Genomic DNA, 21,127 nt, shown 5'->3' on the forward strand with positions numbered 1-21,127 from the left:
TACATTACATTGTTACAGGTGTCAAGCTTATGGGCATGTAGCAGCAGTTTGTAGGAAGGAGGTTCCTAGGTGTGAGAAGTGTGCAGAAGGGCATGAGGCAAAGGAATGTGTAGCATTGGGGAAAGTAGTGGTATGTGTTAATTGTAGGGATGCCCATGGGGCCTGGGGATCAGAAATGTGCGAGAGAGGCATGTTGAGGTTTCCAGGGTTAGAGTAGTGCAGAGGTTGTCATATGCTGAGGCAGTGAAGAAAGTAGGGGAAATGGGTCAAGGGGGAGGGATCCTGAGAGGAGTGGTGTGTGAGTAGTAGATCTGTAACAGTACAGAGGGATATGCCAACAAGTGATATATGTTTCAGTAAGATTGGATTTTTAGCATTTATAGCAATGGTTATCAACTGTACTGCAGGGATGGAATGTAAGTCGCAAAAAATGTAGGTTGTGGTGGCAACTGCAGAGAGGTATTTGGGTGTGTGAGACTTGACATTAGAAGAGTTACAGTTTGTGTTAAGTGGTGGTATCCCATTCTTTTTTTCAAGCAAAGTATAAGGGAGTTGTACTCCAGTCTAGTAGGTGGCAGCCAACCACCGTTAAACCTCATCGAAGAAGATGCTAACCGGCTAATGTTGGCTAGCTTGGGGTGTGTTTGTAAATTCAATCTGGACTGCCAGCGTCCACTCTAGGCGTGTGTAAATTCAGAGCGTTTCGCTCTGGGCACAGAAGTAGGGTTGATCCGAGCGTTCTGACCTCACAGTGGCAGTAAAGCACTCAAGCTAACTGGCTAACTTGCTAGCTACTTCCAGACACAAATGACAGAACATCTCGCTCAATTTGGCTCGCCCTAGCAGAGCTGGTTGGGTTTTTCATGTTATCCAGAGAGTTGGAGACTGTAACTGTGCTGCTGGCAACAATTTAATTACGCCTTTCTTTTGCCGACGTTTACGGCACACTCAGACAAGAGCGCTCTGAAATCTGTGTAGATAGCCAGAGTGAATTTACTAACGCACCCAAAGTATCACACAGTCTGAGATGCAAGAAATGTGCTAAATGGAAGAAAACGTATTGCCAACCTATAGAAATTGATATTTTCTGCCAATTTTTCACCTTTTAATGATTCTATAATGATACTTTCAAAATACTTGTATTTTGTGAAGACGCAAAGGGAAATGAATTACTTCCGGGTTACGTTTCATTCGCACGGACACCTTCGGCAGCCTGCTTGTATTTCCCCTATTGTTGTTATGTGTTCTCTTGCAACATGACTTTAAAGTTCTCCCCCCAATAGGCATTTTTGTAGAAAAGGGGTTGAATGTCACGAAGTAAGTATAACGTTTCTAATTGAATTGCTAGGCTGCTGGCACTCAACAGCTAGTTAGCATAAATTGTTAGCTAGCTAGATTATCATTGCATTAGCTAACTGTGTTGCTAACTAGCAGCATTATTTGTGATAGCTTCCTAATTGACGATTTGCCATTTACTTTGAATGTTATATGGCTATGTAACCTTAGCTAGCTACCCCTCTTGATTCATTTAGCTAACTAGCTAATTGAGTTAGTTAGTTAGCTAAATATGTCTACCTAAATTAGCTAGGTAGAATATGTCTACCTAGCTAATTTAGTTAGCTAGGTAGACATTCGCTAACTGAATCTGCTATATCAGCTATATCTGCTCTCGATATAAAAGAACGGAGTTCAGTGTTGTTCAGGTAATCGTTGTTGTCAGTATCACAGATGAGTTCATGTCATGGTGTTTTTATAGCTAAGCTTGATAGCTAACTATTCTAGCCATAGCCTAGCTAGTAAGTTAGCTGATGGATGCACATCCAGACCTAGTTATGCAACATGTTAATGATGGACACATGTTGCATAACTGATCTTTTCTTGTGCCACAGACTCCTTAATAACTAGATGTTGACCAGTGGTTGCTGCCCACCCAGGCCAGTATGGATGAAGGAACCCTGGAGGCAGCCATCACGGCTTACAGCGCCCAGCTGCAGCAGGTGGAAAGTGCCCTGTTGGCCGGCCTGGACCCGTCGCAGCAGGCTGACCTGCTAAAACTGAAAGAAGACCTCTCTCAGCTGATAGAACTCACAGAAGCTAGCCTAGTGTCAGTCAAGAAGAGTCGGCTCCTAGCCACTCTCGAAGAGGACGACGGGCTCCAGTCGCTAGCCACAGGCACACCAGCTAACGGTGGCTTGGACAATGAGTTTGCTGCATTCTACTCGGAAGTGGGGGAGGTTTCCGGAAGTAGCTCAGACATGAGAGAGAGGGAAGATGAGAGAGAGGAGGAGGATGATGGTGAAGTGGAGGGAGAGGTAGATGCACTAAGTGGCACCAAAGTGCGAGCACCCTACCGCACCTCTTGGGGGACTTTGGAGTACCACAATGCAATGATCGTGGGGACAGAGAGTTGTGACAGGAATGAGGCCCAGGTGAGGGTGCTGTATGTCCATCCCACACAGAAGTCCATGAAGCCCTGCCCATTCTTCCTGGAGGACAAGTGTCGCTTTGCAGACAACTGCAGGTATAGGGTTTTATTAAGGGGTGAACATTTAAATGAAATTGTGATCCTTAACGTTAAGAAAAATCAGAAACCAAATTCAAATCGCATTGCAGTTATCACAAAACATGTTATTTTCCATGTTATAGCCGAACTAGACGATAATGCTATGTAATTTAAATAAAACCAGAGCGGAGGGGCAAACTTTTGGCTACTTCTGTGACTTTGCGAGATGTGCAAGACATGTGCATCACATTTGTTTCAGCCTGCTCTCTCCTCTCTTTCCCTTGCGCTGGCTCGCCTGGGCTTTGTTCATTACGCCGATTCTTTTGCAAAATGTTTCTTAACTCTAGTTTTAGTTGCAAACCGGAACGTTACGTTTTGCAACTGTTTGGACTAATGATTACACCCCCGCTCTTTCTCTTCGCTAATGATGCGAGTGTGTTCAGTTTTTGCTCTATTGCGTGTAGAATATCCTACCCTATTCACTGATGGTAGTCCCTGTTTTACTGAAGTTGCAAGACATTGCAAGCCCAGAAATTGAGATAGATGGGCGTAGTGCACTGTTCTGCCTGCCTGGTAGCCGATCTGCCTACACTGTGCCCATCCCCTCTTACAGTTCCTCGCTATGAAAGATATGAGTGTCTGTTCTCTGAAGTACAGCAACTAATCAGTTTCCTCAGTTCCAAAAATACTCAATCTAAGGAATCTTGACACTCAGAAATTATTTTGGAGTCTACTCTCCACCACTACGTCGTCATCATTAACAATTGGAAAAATGGCAGAAAGGCAAGCGACAGCAGCGAAGTCCTGAATGGCAATACTTTAAGAAGTTAAATGAGAAGGAAATGCTAACTTTGAGAGGTAGAATTGAGGTACGGTAATACAGGTGCAATGCTTAACCATCTGAAAGGGATGCACCGTGAGACCTAAACTGTTGCTGGCTCAGCGCAGCTGCATTGTTAATTCACATTAAATTGTATACATTTTTCTTATCGTTTTAACGGAAAACCTATCTATGATCTCACACGGATGTCTTTTTACAGGGTTGGAAGGAAAGCAGAACACACATTTCCTTTGTAACTGATGAAGTAAAAACATCCTTTTTTTTGTCAGTCAAGTTATAACGTTACACTCTTATTTTTCCTCAACCCCCACTTGGTTTTACACTTAATTTTAATTGCCATAAAATGTTTGAAGTGTTGAGCTTTCATGCAGTCTTTTGTACATTCATTTCAGTTCAATTGAAACCCTTTTCGGCTACTCTCCCCAATGTTATTTTGCCAGGCAATGATACGCCGTCTCAGTAAGGACCCTCGTCTGATCCCTGTTCTGGTGTTATAGGTTCTCCCATGGCGAGGTGGTGTATGTGTCAGAGCTCAGAGAGTTCCTGGAGTCGGACCTCACTAACCTTCAAGAGGGCTCCTCCTGCTTGGCCAGGCAAGACGATGGCATCTGGTACTCGGGCAAAATAACAGGTGTGTCACTGACTATCCATCACCTACAGCAGGGGTACTCAACTACTATTTGAGGAGGTCCTGTCACACATTTTCTATGTGACAAAGGTCTGGATGGATATTGTCATTTATTGGCGGAGGAACAAACACCCACCTTGCAACCTATGCAACCCCAAACTGTTCGAACCCCTCTTGTTGGCCGAGAGAGAATGTTGCAATTTTTTAAAGATAATTTCCCGCAATTCTACACATTTTGCCATGTCTTGTGTGTTCATATCAATCAATCAAATGTATTATAAAGCCCTTTTTACATCCACAGATGTCACAAAGTACCTTATACAGAACCCAGCCTAAAACCCCAAAGAGCAAGCAATGCAGACGTAGTCACACGATGGCTAGGGAAAAACTTCTCATAGCAGAGGGGGAGTGGGCAACCACAGGTCTGGGACAAGGTAGCATTTGATAAACAGGTCAGGGTTCCATAGCCGCAGGCAGAACAGCAGAAACTGGAGCAGCAGCACGACAAGGTATGATACCTGAGTGACTAAACAAAATCAATGGCCAGGAGCCTGGGGGTCAAGGCTCCTGGCCATGATAACTACAACATTTACACTGAACTAAAAATATAAACTCAATATGCAACAATTTCAACGATTTTACTGATTTACAGTTCATATAAGGAAATCAGTCAATTGAAATGAATTAATTAGGCCCTAATCTATGGATTTCACATGACTGGGAATACAGATATGCATCTGTTGGTCAAAGATACCTTAAAAAAAAGTAGGGGCGGGGATCAGAAAACACTGTGACCACCATTTGCCTCGTGCAGCGTGACACATCTCATAGAGTTGATCAGGCTGTTGATTGTGGCTTGTGGAATGTTGTCCCACTTCTCTTCCATGGCTGTACGAAGTTTCTGGATATTGGCGGGAACTGGAACGCACTGACGTACACGTCGATCCAGAGCATCCCAAACATGCTCAATGGGTGACCATGGAAGAACTGGGACATTTTCATCTTTCAGGAATTGTGTACAGATCCGTACAACCTGGGGCCATGCATTATCATGCTTTGATGGTGGTGGATGAATGGCACAACAATGGGCGGGCTTGAGGATTTCATCACTATATCTCTGTGCATTCAAATTGCTATCAATAAAATGCAATTGTGTTCATTGTCCGTAGCATATGCCTGCCCATACCATAACCCCACCGACACCATGGGGCACTCTGTTCCCAAAGTTGACATCAGCAAACCACTCGCCCACACGAAGCCATAGACGCTATCTGCCCGGTACAGTTGAAACCGGCATTCATCCAGGAAGAGCACACTTCTCCAACGTGCCAGTGGCCATTGAAGGTGAGCAATTGTCCACTGAAGTTGGTTACGATGTTGAACTGCAGTCAGGTCAAGACCCTGGTGAGGACGACGAGCACGCTGATGAGCTTCCCTGAGACGGTTTCTGACAGTTTGTGCAGAAATTCTTTGGTTGTGCAAACACACGGTTTCATCAGCTGTCCAGGTGGCTGGTCTCAGACGATATTGCATGTGAAGAAGTCTGATGTGGAGGTCCTGGGCTGGAGTGGTTACACGTGGTCTGCGCTTGTGAGGCTGGTTGGACATACTGCCAAGTTCTCAAAAATTATGTTGGTAGAGAAATTCTCATTCAATTATCAGGCAACAGCTCTGGTGGACATTCATGCAGTCAGCATGCCAATTGCACGCTCCCTCAACTTTATACATCTGTGGCATTGTGTTGTGTGACACTGCACATTTTAGTGACCTTTTATTGTCCCCAGCACAAGGTGCACCTGTGTAATTATCATGCTGTTTATTCAGCTTATTGATATGCCACACTTGTCAGATAAATGTATTATCTTGGCATAGGAGAAATGCTCACTAACGGATGTAAACAAATTTTGGCACAATTTGAGAGAAATAACATTTTTGTGCGTATGGTACATTTCTGGTCTCTTTTATTTCAGCTCTAACATAAATAGGCCATAGTAGCAAAGTAATTACAATTTAGCAGATTAACACTGGAGTGATAGATGAGCAGATGATGGTGTGTAAGTAGTGATACTGGTGTGCAACAGAGCAGCAAAGTAAATAAAAACAATATGCGGATGAGGTAGGTAGATTGGGTGGGCTATTTACAGATGGAGTATGTACAGCTGCAGCGATCGGTTAGCTGCACAGATAGCTGATGCTTAAAGTTAGTGAGGGAAATGTAAGTCTCCAGCTTCAGCGATTGATTTTTTATTTTTTATTTTTTTATATATATATATTTTTATATATATATTTAAAATTATTATTTTTTTAAATATTTTTTGTTTTTTTGCAATTCGTTCCAGTCACTGGCAGCAGAGAACTGGAAGGAAAGGTGGCCAAAGGAGGTGTTGGCTTTGGGGATGACCAGTGAGATATACCTGCTAGAGCGCGTGCTACGGGTGGGTGTTATTGTGACCAGTGAACTGAGATAAGGCGGAGCTTTACCTAGCAAAGACTTGTAGATGACCTGGAGCCAGTGGTTCTGGTGACGAATATGTAGCGAGGGCCAGCCGACTAGAGCATACAGGTCGCAGTGGTGGGTGGTATAAGGCGCTTTGGTAACATAACGGATGGCACTGTGATAGACTGCATCCAATTTGCTGAGTGGACTATTGGAAGATATTTTGTAAATTACATCGCCGAAGTCGGATCGGTAGGATAGTCAGTTTTACTAGGGTAAGTTTGGCGGCGTGAGTGAAGGAGGCTTTGTTGTGAAATAGAAAGCCGATTCTAGATTTTATTTTGGATTGGAGATGTTTAATATGAGTCTGGAAGGAGAGTTTACAGTCTAGCCAGACACCTAGGTATTTGTACTTGTCCACGTATTCTAGGTCAGAACCGTCCAGAGTAGTGATGCTAGTCGGGCGGGCGGGTGCGGGCAGCGAATGGTTGAAAAGCATGCATTTAGTTTTACTTGCAGTTGGAGGCCACGGAAGGAGTGTTGTATGGCATTGAAGCTCGTTTGGAGGTTAGTTAACAGTGTCCAAAGAAGGGCCAGATGTATACAGAATGGGGTTGTCTGCGTAGAGATGGATCAGGGAATCACCCGCAGCAAGAGCGACATCGTTGATTATATACAGAGAAAAGAGTCGGCCCGAGAATTGAACCCTGTGGTACCCCCATAGAGACTGCCAGAGGTCCGGACAACAGGCCCTCCGATTTTACACACTGAACTCTATCTGCGAAGTAGTTGGTGAACCAGGCGAGGCAGTCATTTGAGAAACCAAGGCTATTGAGTCTGCCAATAAGAATACGGTGATTGACAGAGTCGAAAGCCTTGGCCAGGTCGATGTACTGTGCAGCCGTCTTCAATCTTTTATCGATGGCTTTTATGATATCGTTTAGTACCTTGAGTGTGGCTGAGGTGCACCCGTGACCAGCTCGGAAACCGGATTACACAGCTGAGAAGGTACGGTGGGATTCGAAATGGTCAGTGATCTGTTTATTAACTTGGCTTTCAAAGACTTTAGAAAGGCAGGGCAGGATGGATATAGGTCTGTAACAGTTTGGGTCTAGAGTGTCACCCCCTTTGAAGAGGATGACCACGGCAGCTTTCCAATCTTTAGGGATCTCGGACAAAATGAGAGGTTGAACAGACTGGTAATAGGGGTTGTAACAATGGCGGCGGATAATTTTAGAGAGGGTCCAGATTGTCTAGCCCAGCTGATTTGTACTGGTCCAGGTTTTGCAGCTCTTTCAGAACATCTGCGATCTGGATTTGGGTGAAGGAGAAGCTGGGGAGGCTCGGGCAAGTAGCTGCGAGGGGTGCGGAGCTGTTGGCCGGGGTTGGGGTAGCCAGGAGGGAAGCATGGCCAGCCGTAGAGAAATGCTTATTGACATTTTTGATTATCATGGATTTATCGGTGGTGACCATGTCGCCTAGCCTCAGTGCAGTGGGCAGCTGGGAGGAGGTACTCTTGTTCTCCATGGACTTTAGTGTCCCAGAACGTTTTGGAGTTAGAGCTACAGGATGCAAATTTCTGTTTGAAAAAGCTAGCCTTTGCTTTCCTGACTGACTGTGTGTATTGGTTCCTGACTTCCCTGAACAGTTGCATATCGCGGGGACTATTTGATGCTATTGCAGTCCGCCACAGGATGTTTTTGTGCTGGTCAAGGGCAGTCAGGTCTGGAGTGAACCAAGGGCTATATCTGTTCTTAGTTGTACATTTTTTGAAAGGGGCATGCTTATTTAAGATGGTGAGGAAATGACTTTTAAAGAATTACCAGGCATCCTCGACTGACGGGATGAGGTCAATATCCTTCCAGCATACCTGGGCCAGGTCGATTAGAAAGGCCTGCTGGCAGAAGTGTTTTAGGGAGCGTTTGACAGTGATGAGGGGTGGTCGTTTGACCGCGGACCCATTCGGATGCAGGCAGTGATCGCTGAGATCCTGGTTGAAAACAGCAGAGGTGTATTTAGAGGGCAAGTTGGTCAGGATGATATCTAAGAGGGTGCCCATGATTACGGATTTAGGGTTGTACCTGGTGGTTTCCTTGATAATTTGTGTGAGGTTGAGGGCATCTAGCTTAGATTGTAGGACTGCTGCTGTGTTAAGCATATCCCAGTTTAGGTCACCTAACAGAACGAACTCTGAAGATAGATGGGGGGCAATCAATTCACATATGGTGTCCAGGGCACAGCTGGGAGCTGAGCGGGGTCTATAACAGGCGGTAACAGTGAGAGTTATTTCTGGAGAGATTCATTTTTAAAATTAGAAGCTCGAACTGTTTGGGCATAGACCTGGAAAGTATGACAGAACTTTGCAAGCTATCTCTGCAGTAGATTGCAACTCCTTCCCCTTTGGCAGTTCTATCTTGATGGAAAATGTTGTAGTTGGGTATGGAAATCTCAGAATTTTTGGTGGCCTTCCTAAGCCAGGATTCAGACACGGCAAGGACATCGGGGTTGGTGGAGTGTGCTAAAGCAGTGAGTAAAACAAACATAGGGAGGAGGCTTCTGATGTTAACATGCATGAAACCAAGGCTTTTACGGTCACAGAAGTCAACAAATGAGTGCCTGGGGACACGCAGGGCCTGGGTTAGCCTCCACATCACCCGAGGAACAGAGGAGTAGGATGAGGGTACGGCTAAAGGCTAGCAAAACTGGTCGTCTGGTGGGTTGGGGACAGAATAAAAGGAGCAGATTTCTGGGCGTGGATGAATAGATTCAGGGCATAATGTGCAGACAGGGGTAGGTGGGGTGCGGGTACAGTGGAGGTAAGCCCAGGCAGTGAGTGATGATAAGAGAGATTGCTTCTCTGGACATGCTGGTTATACTGGGTGAGGTAACTGCATGTGTGGGAGGTGGGACAAAGGAGGTATCTAAGGCATGTACAGTGGGACTAGGGGCTAAACTAAAACAATGATAATTATCCTAAACAACAGTATACAAGGCATATTGACATTTGAGAGAGGCATAAAGCAATCACAGGTGTTGATTGGGAGAGCTAGCTAAGTCAACAACGGTAAGACAACAACAGCTAATCAGCTAAGTCAACAACAACAGGTAAAATGGCGATGAATGGGCAGAGAGGGTCGGTTAACTACACACAGGGCCTGAGTTCGGGGCTAGGGCTGACAGATAAACCAAGTGGAGTGTGGTGGTAAATGAACAGTCCAGCAGGCATCAGCTATGTAGCCATGTGATCATAGGGTCCAGTGTACAGCAATAGATGGAACAGGCAAGCCGCTAGGTAGTCGTTACTACGCTAGCACGCGGGAGACACAGCGTTTAAAGTTAGCAGTCCGGGGTAAGTAGAAGCGTCTGCTCCGTTGTCCGGCAAAGGCTGGTTGAAGGCACAGCTGATGGAATTACGTCTGCGGACCAGTCATGGTGGTACGGCGGGGCGCCGTGTCGACAAAGGGACCGGGCCAGATGGCGAAATAGGTATTGTAGTTGTGGGAATTTCGTTTGCTAGCCGGGAGATGCACCTGGCTCAGGGCTAGCTTCGGGGCTGGGTCACTCAGTTGAAGATAGCTAGCTGTGATGATCAATGGTCGGCAGAAATCTGCCGTTGTAGTGGTGTAAAACAGTCCGAGCCTGGCAGGTATTATCCAGGCTAAAAAAACAGCTGGTGCCTGAGCAGAGGGTCACATGTTGAGGGTCACATGAACATGCCTTCAGAAAGTATTCATACCCCTTGACTTGTTCCACATTTTGTTGTTACAGCCTGAATTCAATATGGATTAAATATATATTTATTCCTCCCACAATACTGCATCTTTCCCAAATGTATTGAAAATAAAATACAGATGTCATTTACATAATTACTCACAGCTCTCCAAATTGAGCTCAGGTGCATCCAATTTCCTTTGATCATCCTTGATGTGTTGCTGCAACTTGATTGGAGACCACCTGTGGCCAATTAAATTGTTTGGACATGATTTAGAAAGAAACATACCTGTCTGTATAAGGTCCCACAGCTGACAGTGCATGTCAGAGCAGAAACTCCAAGGAACTGTTTGTAGATCTCTGAGATAAAATTGTGCTGAGACATATCTGGGGAGGGTATAAAACAATTTCTAGAGAGATGAAAATGTCCAAGAGCACAGTAGTCTCTGTCATTAGGAAATGGGGGGGAAAAAATATGGAACTGACCAAACTGAACAACCGGGCAAGAAGGACATTGGTCAGGGAGGTGACCAAGAACCCAATGACCACTCTGACAGAATTACAGAGTTCCTTGGCTCAGATGAGAGAACCTGCCTGAAGGACAACAGTCTACAGCATTTCACCAATCTGGGCTTTATGGTAGAGTGCTGTTTTCGTCTCACTCGCTCACGCTCTCTCTTACCTGCTGTCTCGACCTCTGAATGCTCGGCTATGAAAAGCTCACTGACATTTACTCCTGAGGTGCTGACCTCTGTTGCACCCTCTACAACCTCTGTGATTATAAATGACAAGCAGGGTCAAAATAATAAACATTTGAGCATCTTGAAGAACGATCTGGCCTTAATGTCCTTAATGTCCTCTTATCTTCTCCCAGCACAGCCAAAAGAGGACTGGCCACCCCTCAGAGCCTGGTTCCTCTCTAGGTTTGTTCCTAGGTTCCTGCCTTTTCTAGGGAGTTTTTCCTAGCCACTGCTTCTACAGCTGTATTGCTTGCTCTTTTGGGTTTTAGGCTAGGTTCTGTATCAGCACTTTGTGACCTGCTGAGGTAAAAAGGGCTTTATAAATGCATTTGAGTGGCCATATGGAAGCAACTCCTGAGAAAAAGAAACATGACTGGAGTTTGCAAAAAAGGCACGTGAAATACAGAGCACAAGGCAAAAGATTCTGTGCTCGGATGAGACAAAAATGTAATTTGGCCTGAATGCAAAGCGCTATGTCTGGAGAATACCAAGTACAGCTTATCACCCAACTAACACCATCCCAACCGTGAAGCATGGGCGTGGTAGCATCATGCTTTAAGGATGCTGTTCAGTGGCAGGGACTGCGACACTGGTGAGGATAGAGGGAACAATGAATGCAGCCAAGTACAAGCAAATCCTTGATGAGAACCTAATCCAGAGTGCGAACGACCTTAGACTGGGGTGAAAATGTACATTCCAACAGGACAATGACCCCAAGCATACATCTAAAGCAATGCTGGAATGGCTTCAGAACTAGAATGTGAAAGTTCTTGAGTGGCCCAGCCAAAGCCCATACTTGAATCCCATTGAAAATCTGTGGAAAGACTTGAATGCTGTTCACCGCCGCCTCTATCCAATTCAAGAGTATAAGAAAATCTGCAAAGAAGAAGGGGAGAAAATCCCCAAATCCAGTTGTGCAAAGCTGATACAGACATGCCAAAAGCTGTAATGGCAGACAAAGGTGCTTCTAAAAAGTTTTGACTCAGGTGTGAATACTTATGTAAATGAGATTTCTTTATTTAATTTTGAATGAATTTGCTGACATTTCTAAATAAAAAACACTTTCACTTTGTCATTATGGGATTGTGTGTGTGTGTGTGTGTGTGTGTGTAGATGGGTGATTCTTTTTGAATTCATGTTGTAATACAACAACTTGGAATAAATCAAGGAGTATGAGTACTTTCTGAAGGCACTGTTTCTTATTTTGTAAGTCATGCCCAGCGATCTATATTGACCTTGTTCTGGGTCCAGATCCGGACTGTGGCCCGCCTGTTGAGTATGGCTGACGTACAGCATAACAAGCATTGCCTTTCTAAAACCCATTCAATTTCACCCAATTTACCCACCACTAGAGATGTAGCCTATTGAGTCATGTTGGGTGTTATGTCAATGTTTTGTAGTAGACAAGATTAACTTCTGATCAGCTCAGATTACTGTGTTCCACTAACCAAGGTGATTGATATGCTCTCGTCTGTCTGAGTAGACATCGACAATGATTTCTACACGGTGAAGTTCGACTCGGCCTTGCTGAAGAACGTCATGGTGGAGGCTGACGGGGTCATCCCACCGTTGAGAGAAGATGACCTGCCCTCCTGCTCTGACTCGGAGGATGACGACAACGGAGAGGGCGAAGCAGCGTTCCCCAGAGGTAGGTACCTCTTTCAACAATGTGTAGACCATATACACTGAACAAAAATATAAACGCAACTTGCCGCAATTTCAAATGGCTTAAGGACAACAAAGTCAAGGTATTGGAGTGGCCATCACAAAGCCCTGACCTCGATCCTATAGAACATTTGTGGGCAGAACTGAAAAAGTATGTGCGAGCAAGGAGGCCTACAAACCTGACTCCGTTACACCAGCTCTGTCAGGAGAAATGGGGCAAAATTCACCTAACTTATTGTGGGAAGCTTGTGGAAGGCTACCTGAAACATTTGACCCAAGTTAAACAATTTAAAGGCAATGCTACCAAATACTAATTGAGTGTATGTAAACTTCTGACCAACTGGGAACGTGATGAAAGACATTAAATCTGAAATAAATCATTCTCTCTACTATTATCATGACATTTCACATTCTTAAAGTAAAGTGGTGATCCTAACTGACCTTAGACAGGGAATTTTTACTAGGATTAAATGTCAGGAATTGTGAAAAACTGAGTTTAAATGTATTTGGCTTATGTGTATGTAAACTTCCAACTTCATCTGTATGAATAGACTCCAGATTCTGTTTCTATGGTGTAGATCCAGCTTTGTCTTGAGGATTTGCATGTATTGGTATTAAAGACATGGTTATGGGTGATTCTATCCCAACATGGCCAGAAATGATTTTGGTTATAACAGATTGTTTTGGCAATTCTCACATAAAAATTTGTTGGAAGGATGTTTAAAATGATTTTTACATTTGTGTCACAAATTGTTTTGGGGGGGGGTGGGTGGGGGTCATGATGAAAGTGTCACTTTTAGGCCCTTTTGAGAGCTATATATGCCCCCCTCATTGTACTCCAAGGTGGTGTTTGTATTATGTACGATTCACGAATGAAAGAAAGGGCCTAAAATAGCCACTTTCATCATGATTTTCAAAAAAATGGTTTGATACAAATGTCAAAAGCATGTTAAACATCCTTCACTCCAATGAAGTTTCAATAAACAATCTGAGATGGCAAAAATATTTTGGGGCATGCTGGCATGGAATCGACCCTAATGTAGAAATAGAGGATGTTATTGATTTGTAATTTACTTCCCAATTGAATCAATGTTTTTCCTTTCGCAGAAACCACAAACATTGGTGGATAACATGAAACCTACTTACACAGTAACTTGGCTGAATGTTTCTTTGTACAGATGCCCTGCATGTAGCTAAAGTATTTAGTTTGTCTTCTCATTGACCCATCAGTTTTAACCCAAGAGGAGGATTGGGCGCCGTCGAGAAGTTCTTCTGCCTTTGGTGGCTGGGAGGCACACACAAGAGGCATAGGCTCCAAGCTCATGCTCAAAATGGGATATGAATATGGGAAAGGTAAACACAAGTGATTATCAGTCAACAAACATGGAGACAATGCAGATAAGTAATACTGTAAAACACAATGTAATGAAAAATGTTGGGCTACTCTAAAATCAAATACATATTGCCTAGTGGCACATATTTTCTGGTGAATGAAATTGTCAGTTTTAAAGGTTAGTTCACAATCAAGGATTAGTGAAACACTCTTGCACGTAGCTGCAGCAATAGTCTCCACTGTCAGTCTCGGGTCATCTTCTTCACCATGCCCCAGCTCTGCTGGTGTTGTTGGAGCTCAGTCTTGATTGTTCTCTGCAATGTTGTTTTGGGCCTCCCCCTCTTACGTCTGCCCTTAAATTTGGGAAATGTGTGGATTAGTAAAAGCAATGTCCCATACAACTCGTACTGTAAGTTTAAAGCAATTTTACTGTGGTCATTTCAAGTTGACACCCTAAAATCCACTTTAACGCATCACACAAATGGCCATTGTTTTAGGCTTTCAGTTTAATTGCTTTTCAAGATACAAGCCACAATTTGCCGTTCCCAGCAAGCACATAGTAGATACGTCTGTGCCCAACAGGTCTGGGTAAAACGTCAGAGGGTCGGGTGGAGCCAGTGCTGGCGGTGGTCCTGCCCAAAGGTAAATCTCTGGACCAGTGTGCTGAGCTCACTGCGAGGAAGACGCAGAGAAAAGTGGCCAAAGGCAAAGATGGGCAGCAGGTGAGCCGCAATAAGAGAACAAGAAAGGCTCGTGCACATAACACTGGTGGGTGTCACAACGTCTTTGACTTCCTGAACCGCAAGCTGGGCAACGGGGACGCCAACCCTGAGGCAGGAGGCACTTGTGGCCCCCCTCCCTCACATACTCCGTCGTCTCAAGGGGCCGGAGTGGAGGCTTACAAGGGGGGGAAGAGCACCAAGAGAAACCTGAACGTGAAGCTGTTCCAGGCGGCAGAGAGGGTGGCCCAGACGGAGAGGGAGATCCAGAGGCTCACAGAGTCCCTGAGCCGACGGACTGGAAGGTAAGGAAAGGAGAGACCCTGGGAACTCGCCTCTCATGTCATAAGATGGATGCCCAACAGCCATACCGCAGTACTTCACCTGCCATCAGATGTGAATGGCAGTGTACTGTAGTTGTTAAACAATGTTTTCTAAACTCATGTCAATGATAGTTTGATCTTTGCTGACCAGAGATGGGTTTAGGATTTGCAGCAAATCACAAATATAGTAGGTCCCTATTCTCCCAATGCAGCCTCTCCCTCTCTTTGATCTCTTTTAGCTTTCTTCCTCTGTAGCAACTTACATTTAAGTCATTTAGCAGATGCTCTTATCCAGAGCGACTTACAAATTGGTGCATTCACCTTATGATATCCAGTGGAACAACCACTTTACAATAGTGCATCTAAATCTTTTAAGGGGGGGGGTTAGAAGGATTACTTTATCCTATCCCAGGTATTCCTTAAAGAGGTGGGGTTTCAGGTGTCTCCGGAAGGTGGTGATTGACTCCGCTGTCCTGGCGTCGTGAGGGAGCTTGTTCCACCATTGGGGTGCCAGAGCAGCGAACCGTTTTGACTGGGCTGAGCGGGAACTGTGCTTCCTCAGAGGTAGGGGGGCCAGCAGGCCAGAGGTGGATGAACGCAGTGCCCTTGTTTGGGTGTAGGGCCTGATCAGAGCCTGAAGGTATGGAGGTGCCGTTCCCCTCACAGCTCCGTAGGCAAGCACCATGGTCTTGTAGCGGATGCGAGCTTCAACTGGAAGCCAGTGGAGAGAGCGGAGGAGCGGGGTGACGTGAGAGAACTTGGGAAGGTTGAACACCAGACGGGCTGCGGCGTTCTGGATGAGTTGTAGGGGTTTAATGGCACAGGCAGGGAGCCCAGCCAACAGCGAGTTGCAGTAATCCAGACGGGAGATGACAAGTGCCTGGATTAGGACCTGCGCCGCTTCCTGTGTGAGGCAGGGTCGTACTCTGCGAATGTTGTAGAGCATGAACCTACAGGATCGGGTCACCGCCTTGATGTTAGTGGAGAACGACAGGGTGTTGTCCAGGATCACGCCAAGGTTCTTAGCACTCTGGGAGGAGGACACAAGGGAGTTGTCAACCGTGATGGCGAGATCATGGAACGGGCAGTCCTTCCCCGGGAGGAAGAGCAGCTCCGTCTTGCCGAGGTTCAGCTTGAGGTGGTGATCCGTCATCCACACTGATATGTCTGCCAGACATGCAGAGATGCGATTCGCTGCCAGGTTATCAGAAGGGGGAAAGGAGAAGATTAATTGTGTGTCGTCTGCATAGCAATGATAGGAGAGACCATGTGAGGATATGACAGAGCCAAGTGACTTGGTGTATAGCGAGAATAGGAGAGGGCCTAGAACAGAGCCCTGGGGGACACCAGTGGTGAGAGCGCGTGGTGCGGAGACAGATTCTCGCCACGCCACCTGGTAGGAGCGACCTGTCAGGTAGGACGCAATCCAAGCGTGGGCGGCGCCGGAGATGCCCAACTCGGAGAGGGTGGAGAGGAGGATCTGATGGTTCACAGTATCAAAGGCAGCAGATAGGTCTAGAAGGATGAGAGCAGAGGAGGGAGACTTAGCTTTAGCAGTGCGGAGAGCCTCCGTGACACAGAGAAGAGCAGTCTCAGTTGAATGCCCAGTCTTGAAACCTGACTGATTAGGATCAAGAAGGTCATTCTGAGAGAGATGGCAGGAGAGCTGGCCAAGGACGGCACGTTCAAGAGTTTTGGAGAGAAAAGAAAGAAGGGATACTGCTCTGTAGTTGTTGACATCGGAGGGATCGAGTGTAGGTTTTTTCAGAAGGGGTGCAACTCTCGCTCTCTTGAAGACGGAAGGGACGTAGCCAGCGGTCAAGGATGAGTTGATGAGCGAGGTGAGGTAGGGGAGAAGGTCTCCGGAAATGGTCTGGAGAAGAGAGGAGGGGATAGGGTCAAGTGGGCAGGTTGTTGGGCGGCCGGCCGTCACAAGATGCGAGATTTCATCTGGAGAGAGAGGGGAGAAAGAGGTCAAAGCACAGGGTAGGGCAGTGTGAACAAGACCAGCGGTGTCGTTTGACTTAGCAAACGAGGATCGGATATCGTCAACCTTCTTTTCAAAATGGTTGACGAAGTCATCCGCGGGGGGGGTATTCAGGAGGGAGGAGAAGGTAGCAAAGAGCTTCCTAGGGTTAGAGGCAGATGCTTGGAATTTAGAGTGGTAGAAAGTGGCTTTAGCAGCAGAGACAGAAGAGGAGAATGTAGAGAGGAGGGAGTGAAAGGATGCCAGGTCCGCAGGGAGGCGAGTTTTCCTCCATTTCCGCTCGGCTGCCCGGAGCCCTGTTCTGTGAGCTCGCAGTGAGTCGTCGAGCCATGGAGCAGGAGGGGAGGACCGAGCCGGCCTGGAGGATAGGGGACAGAGAAAATCAAAGGATGCAGAAAGGGAGGAGAGCAGGGTTGAGGAGGCAGAATCAGGAGATAGGTTGGAGAAGGTTTGAGCAGAGGGAAGAGATGATAGGATGGAAGAGGAGAGAGTAGCGGGAGAGAGAGAGCGATGGTTGGGAAGGCGCAATACCATCTGAGTAGGGGCAGAGTGAGAAGTGTTGGATGAGAGCGAGAGGGAAAAGGATACAAGGTAGTGGTCGGAGATTTGGAGGGGAGTTGCAATGAGATTAGTGGAAGAACAGCATCTAGTAAAGATGAGGTCAAGCGTATTGCCTGCCTTGTGAGTAGGGGGGGAAGGTGAGAGGGTGAGGTCAAAAGAGGAGAGGAGTGGAAAGAAGGAGGCAGAGAGGAATGAGTCAAAGGTAGACGTGGGGAGGTTTAAGTCACCCAGAACTGTGAGAGGTGAGCCATCCTCAGGAAAGGAACTTATCAAGGCGTCAAGCTCGTTGATGAACTCTCCAAGGGAACCTGGAGGGCGATAAATGATAAGGATGTTAAGCTTGAAAGGGCTGGTAACTGTGACAGCATGGAATTCAAATGAGGAGATAGACAGATGGGTCAGGGGAGAAAGAGAGTATGTCCACTTGGGAGAGATGAGGATTCCAGTGCCACCACCCCACTGGCTCGATGCTCTAGGGGTATGCGAGAACACGTGGGCAGACGAGGAGAGAGCAGTAGGAGTAGCAGTGTTATCTGTGGTAATCCATGTTTCCGTCAGCGCCAGGAAGTCTAGGGACTGGAGGGTAGCATAGGCTGAGATGAACTCAGCCTTGTTGGCCGCAGACCGGCAGTTCCAGAGGCTGCCGGAGACCTGGAACTCCACGTGAGTCGTGCGCGCTGGGACCACCAGGTTAGAGTGGCAGCGGCCACGCGGTGTGAAGCGTTTGTATGGCCTGTGCAGAGGGGAGAGAACAGAGATAGACAGACACATAGTTGACAAGCTACAGAAGTGTTGTTTCTTGTATTATTGTCTCTTGTGTCTTTAGAGAACTGTTTCACTTTGATATCCTTTTTCTTCTGTCCTGATTTTCTCTTTCTTTTCTTCTGTTAACTAGATATTCTTTGTTATTCTTCGTTAGCTAGCTAGCTTCTTCCAAAAGAGAGAACTTTGCTTCTGTAGATGTACTTCTATAGTGTAAGACTATAAAGCAACTCCTCCCCATGTCTTAGTAGTTCTTATTAAAGCACTGTTCCCTTTGTGTCCCCACAGGGACTCTTCCATGGTGACTCACCTAGAAGAGAAGCTGTCTGCAGCCCGTAGCCTGCTGGTCCAGCAGAAGGCCCAGGAGCTCTCAGCCCAGAGGGAGAACAGGAAGGCTGATACTCACAAGAAAATGACAGAGTTTTGACCACACAGTCCTCCAGTGATTAGAACCCACAAACAATTTTTGTCAACTGAGAGAGGTGCCTCCTTAAGCTTATTTCATCCATTTGACTCAAAAGACTTTGGATTGCCTTAAGGCCTCTGGTTGTTGGACTTTTGCCTTTTTTTTGAGTACTCAACTGGCTCCATGCATGAGTTATTGCTGTTAATATTGGTCAGTTTCTGTTTATGAAATGTCGACATGGGTTGCAGTGGTGGAGATTTTAAGTGTGGGTCAGTTGCTGATGAACCTCTTGTTTTTAAAGGATGAGCCATGACACACTTGAATTAACTGTTTATCATGGATGAGACAGCTACATATAAGTGGATATGACAGATTTTGGTTTCAGGTCCATAATTCTCTTATGTTGTTTTTCAAGTTGGGGCGGCAGGTAGCCTAGTGGTTAAGAGTGTTGGGCCAGTAACCGAAAGGTTGATAGATCGAATCCCCAAGCTGACAAGGTAAAAATCTGTCGTTCTGCCCCTGAACAAGGCAGTTAACCCACTGTTCCTAGGCTGTCATTGTAAATAAGAATTTGTTCTTAACTGACTTACCTAGTTAAATTAAGGTTAAATAAAATAAAAAGTTCCACCAATGTAACTAACAATTTAATTATGTTATAGTTTGGAGTGGACAGCTTTCTTTAAATAAATGTTTTTATTATTTTGCCAATGTTTTCAGAACTCACTGTACATTTTCCATTCTTTGTAAATATTAACCTCATGCACAACCTAAGCGTGATATAAAAAGAAAAATGTATCCCAAGAAATGCTTGTGTTTTCATATTTGTTATTCTTACGGAACCTTTAACAGGTTTTGTCAGAAGAAATTTGAATTATTTTGAACAGATGTGGGTGCCAGCTTTGATCTCTCGCCCACCTCACATTTTTGACTGACCTTTGACCTTTCAAGTGTTTTAAAGTGAAGCCCATCCCTTCACCCCTGCATCCTCTGTCATACTCAGCTTCTAGCTACTGCCATCGTCTCTTTTTATTAAATAAGGAATTTGGAGTATTAATTTTCAGGCAATTGAAGTCAATTCTTTGGGCCCTACTCAATGGATTTCACAAGACTGGGAATACAGATTCCTTTAAAAAAAGGTAGGGGTTTGGATCAGAAAACCAGCCAGTATCTGCTGTGACCACCATTTGACAGTGCGACACATCTCCCTTGCATACAGTTGATCAGGCTGTTGATTGTGGTCTGTGGAATGTTCTCCCACTCCTCCATTGGCTGTGTGAAGTTGCTGGATTTTGGCGGGAACTGGAACACGCTATCCTACACGACAATCTAGAGCATCCCAAACATGGTCAATGGGTGACATGTGTGGTGAGTATGCAGGCCATATATTTTCAGCTTCCAGGAATTGTGTACAGATCATTACGACCTGGGACCATCCATTATCATGCTGAAATATTAGGTTATGGCAGAGGATGAATGGCTCTAATGGGCCTCGTCAAGGTATCTCATTCAAACTGAAGCGAGGCGGCCATCTCTGTCGGCGCCGGAAGTTAAAATGCAATTGTTTGTCCGTTGCTTATACCTGCCCATACCATAACCCCATCGCCACCATGGGGCGCTCTGACAACGTAGACATCAGCAAACCACTCGCCCACATGACGCCATACGTGTGGTCTGCGGTTGTGAGGCCAGTTGAACGTACTGCCAAAGGCGGCCTATGGTAGAGAAATGAACATTAAAATCTCTGGCAAAGGTTCTGGTGGACGTTCTTGCAGTCAGCATGCCAATCGCACGCTCCCTCAACTGGAGACATCTGTGGCATTGTGTTGTGTGACAAAACTGCACATTTTAGTGGCCTTTTATTGTCCCCAGCACAAGGTGTAATGATCATGCTGTTTAATCAGCTTCTTGAAATGCCCCACCTGTCATGTGGATGGGTCGTCTTGGCAGGAGAAATGGGGATGTAAACGTTTGGGCACAACATTTGAGAGAAATAAGCTTTTGTGCGTATGGAAAATTCCTGGGATCTTTAATTTCAGCTCATGAAACATGGGACCAACACTTTGCAATAAACATATAAACGGAATATGTAATGTCGAATAAGCCCATTGTCTGAAGCGGCTGTGCCTGAGCAGTGATTGAGTCTACTGATCCAAACAGACATTTTTTACAGTCTACCTTGCTCTTTCAAATACATTATTAAAAGGTTGAAATCGTGGTTCGGAATATAAGGTGACTTCACCCTTATGAGGAAGTGCAGACCGATGCTTTTGCTATCCCCTGTGAACACCACCTAACTAGAAAAGGGATGCGGACCCACTTTTGTAGGCAGGCAGACCAATAAAAATGATAGAGATGTATATACAGTGCCTTCGGAAAGTATTCAGATCCCTTTTATCTCATTTTGCTACGTTACAGCCTTATTCTAAACTGGATTAAATAAATAAATAAAATCCTCAGCAATCTACATACCATACCCCATAATGACAGCTCTGAGACAGGATTGTGTCGAGG

The 21,127-nt window shown here is 45.6% G+C and overlaps 1 protein-coding gene across 1 annotated transcript; it reads left to right on the forward strand.

Annotated features, from left to right (window-relative positions):
• The first annotated feature begins 1,186 nt into the window (after positions 1-1,186).
• On the forward strand, positions 1,187-19,421 carry zgpat (zinc finger, CCCH-type with G patch domain). The gene is given in 7 exon segments (NM_001173768.1): positions 1,187-1,317; positions 1,890-2,521; positions 3,842-3,975; positions 12,344-12,508; positions 13,756-13,878; positions 14,441-14,882; positions 18,499-19,421. Coding segments are annotated over 6 exon segments (1,584 nt in total). The 5' UTR covers positions 1,187-1,317; positions 1,890-1,940; the 3' UTR covers positions 18,638-19,421.
• Positions 19,422-21,127: the final 1,706 nt, after the last annotated feature.

Source organism: Salmo salar, chromosome ssa13, assembly GCF_905237065.1.
Source record: "Salmo salar chromosome ssa13, Ssal_v3.1, whole genome shotgun sequence".
NCBI classification, from domain to species: domain Eukaryota; kingdom Metazoa; phylum Chordata; class Actinopteri; order Salmoniformes; family Salmonidae; genus Salmo; species Salmo salar.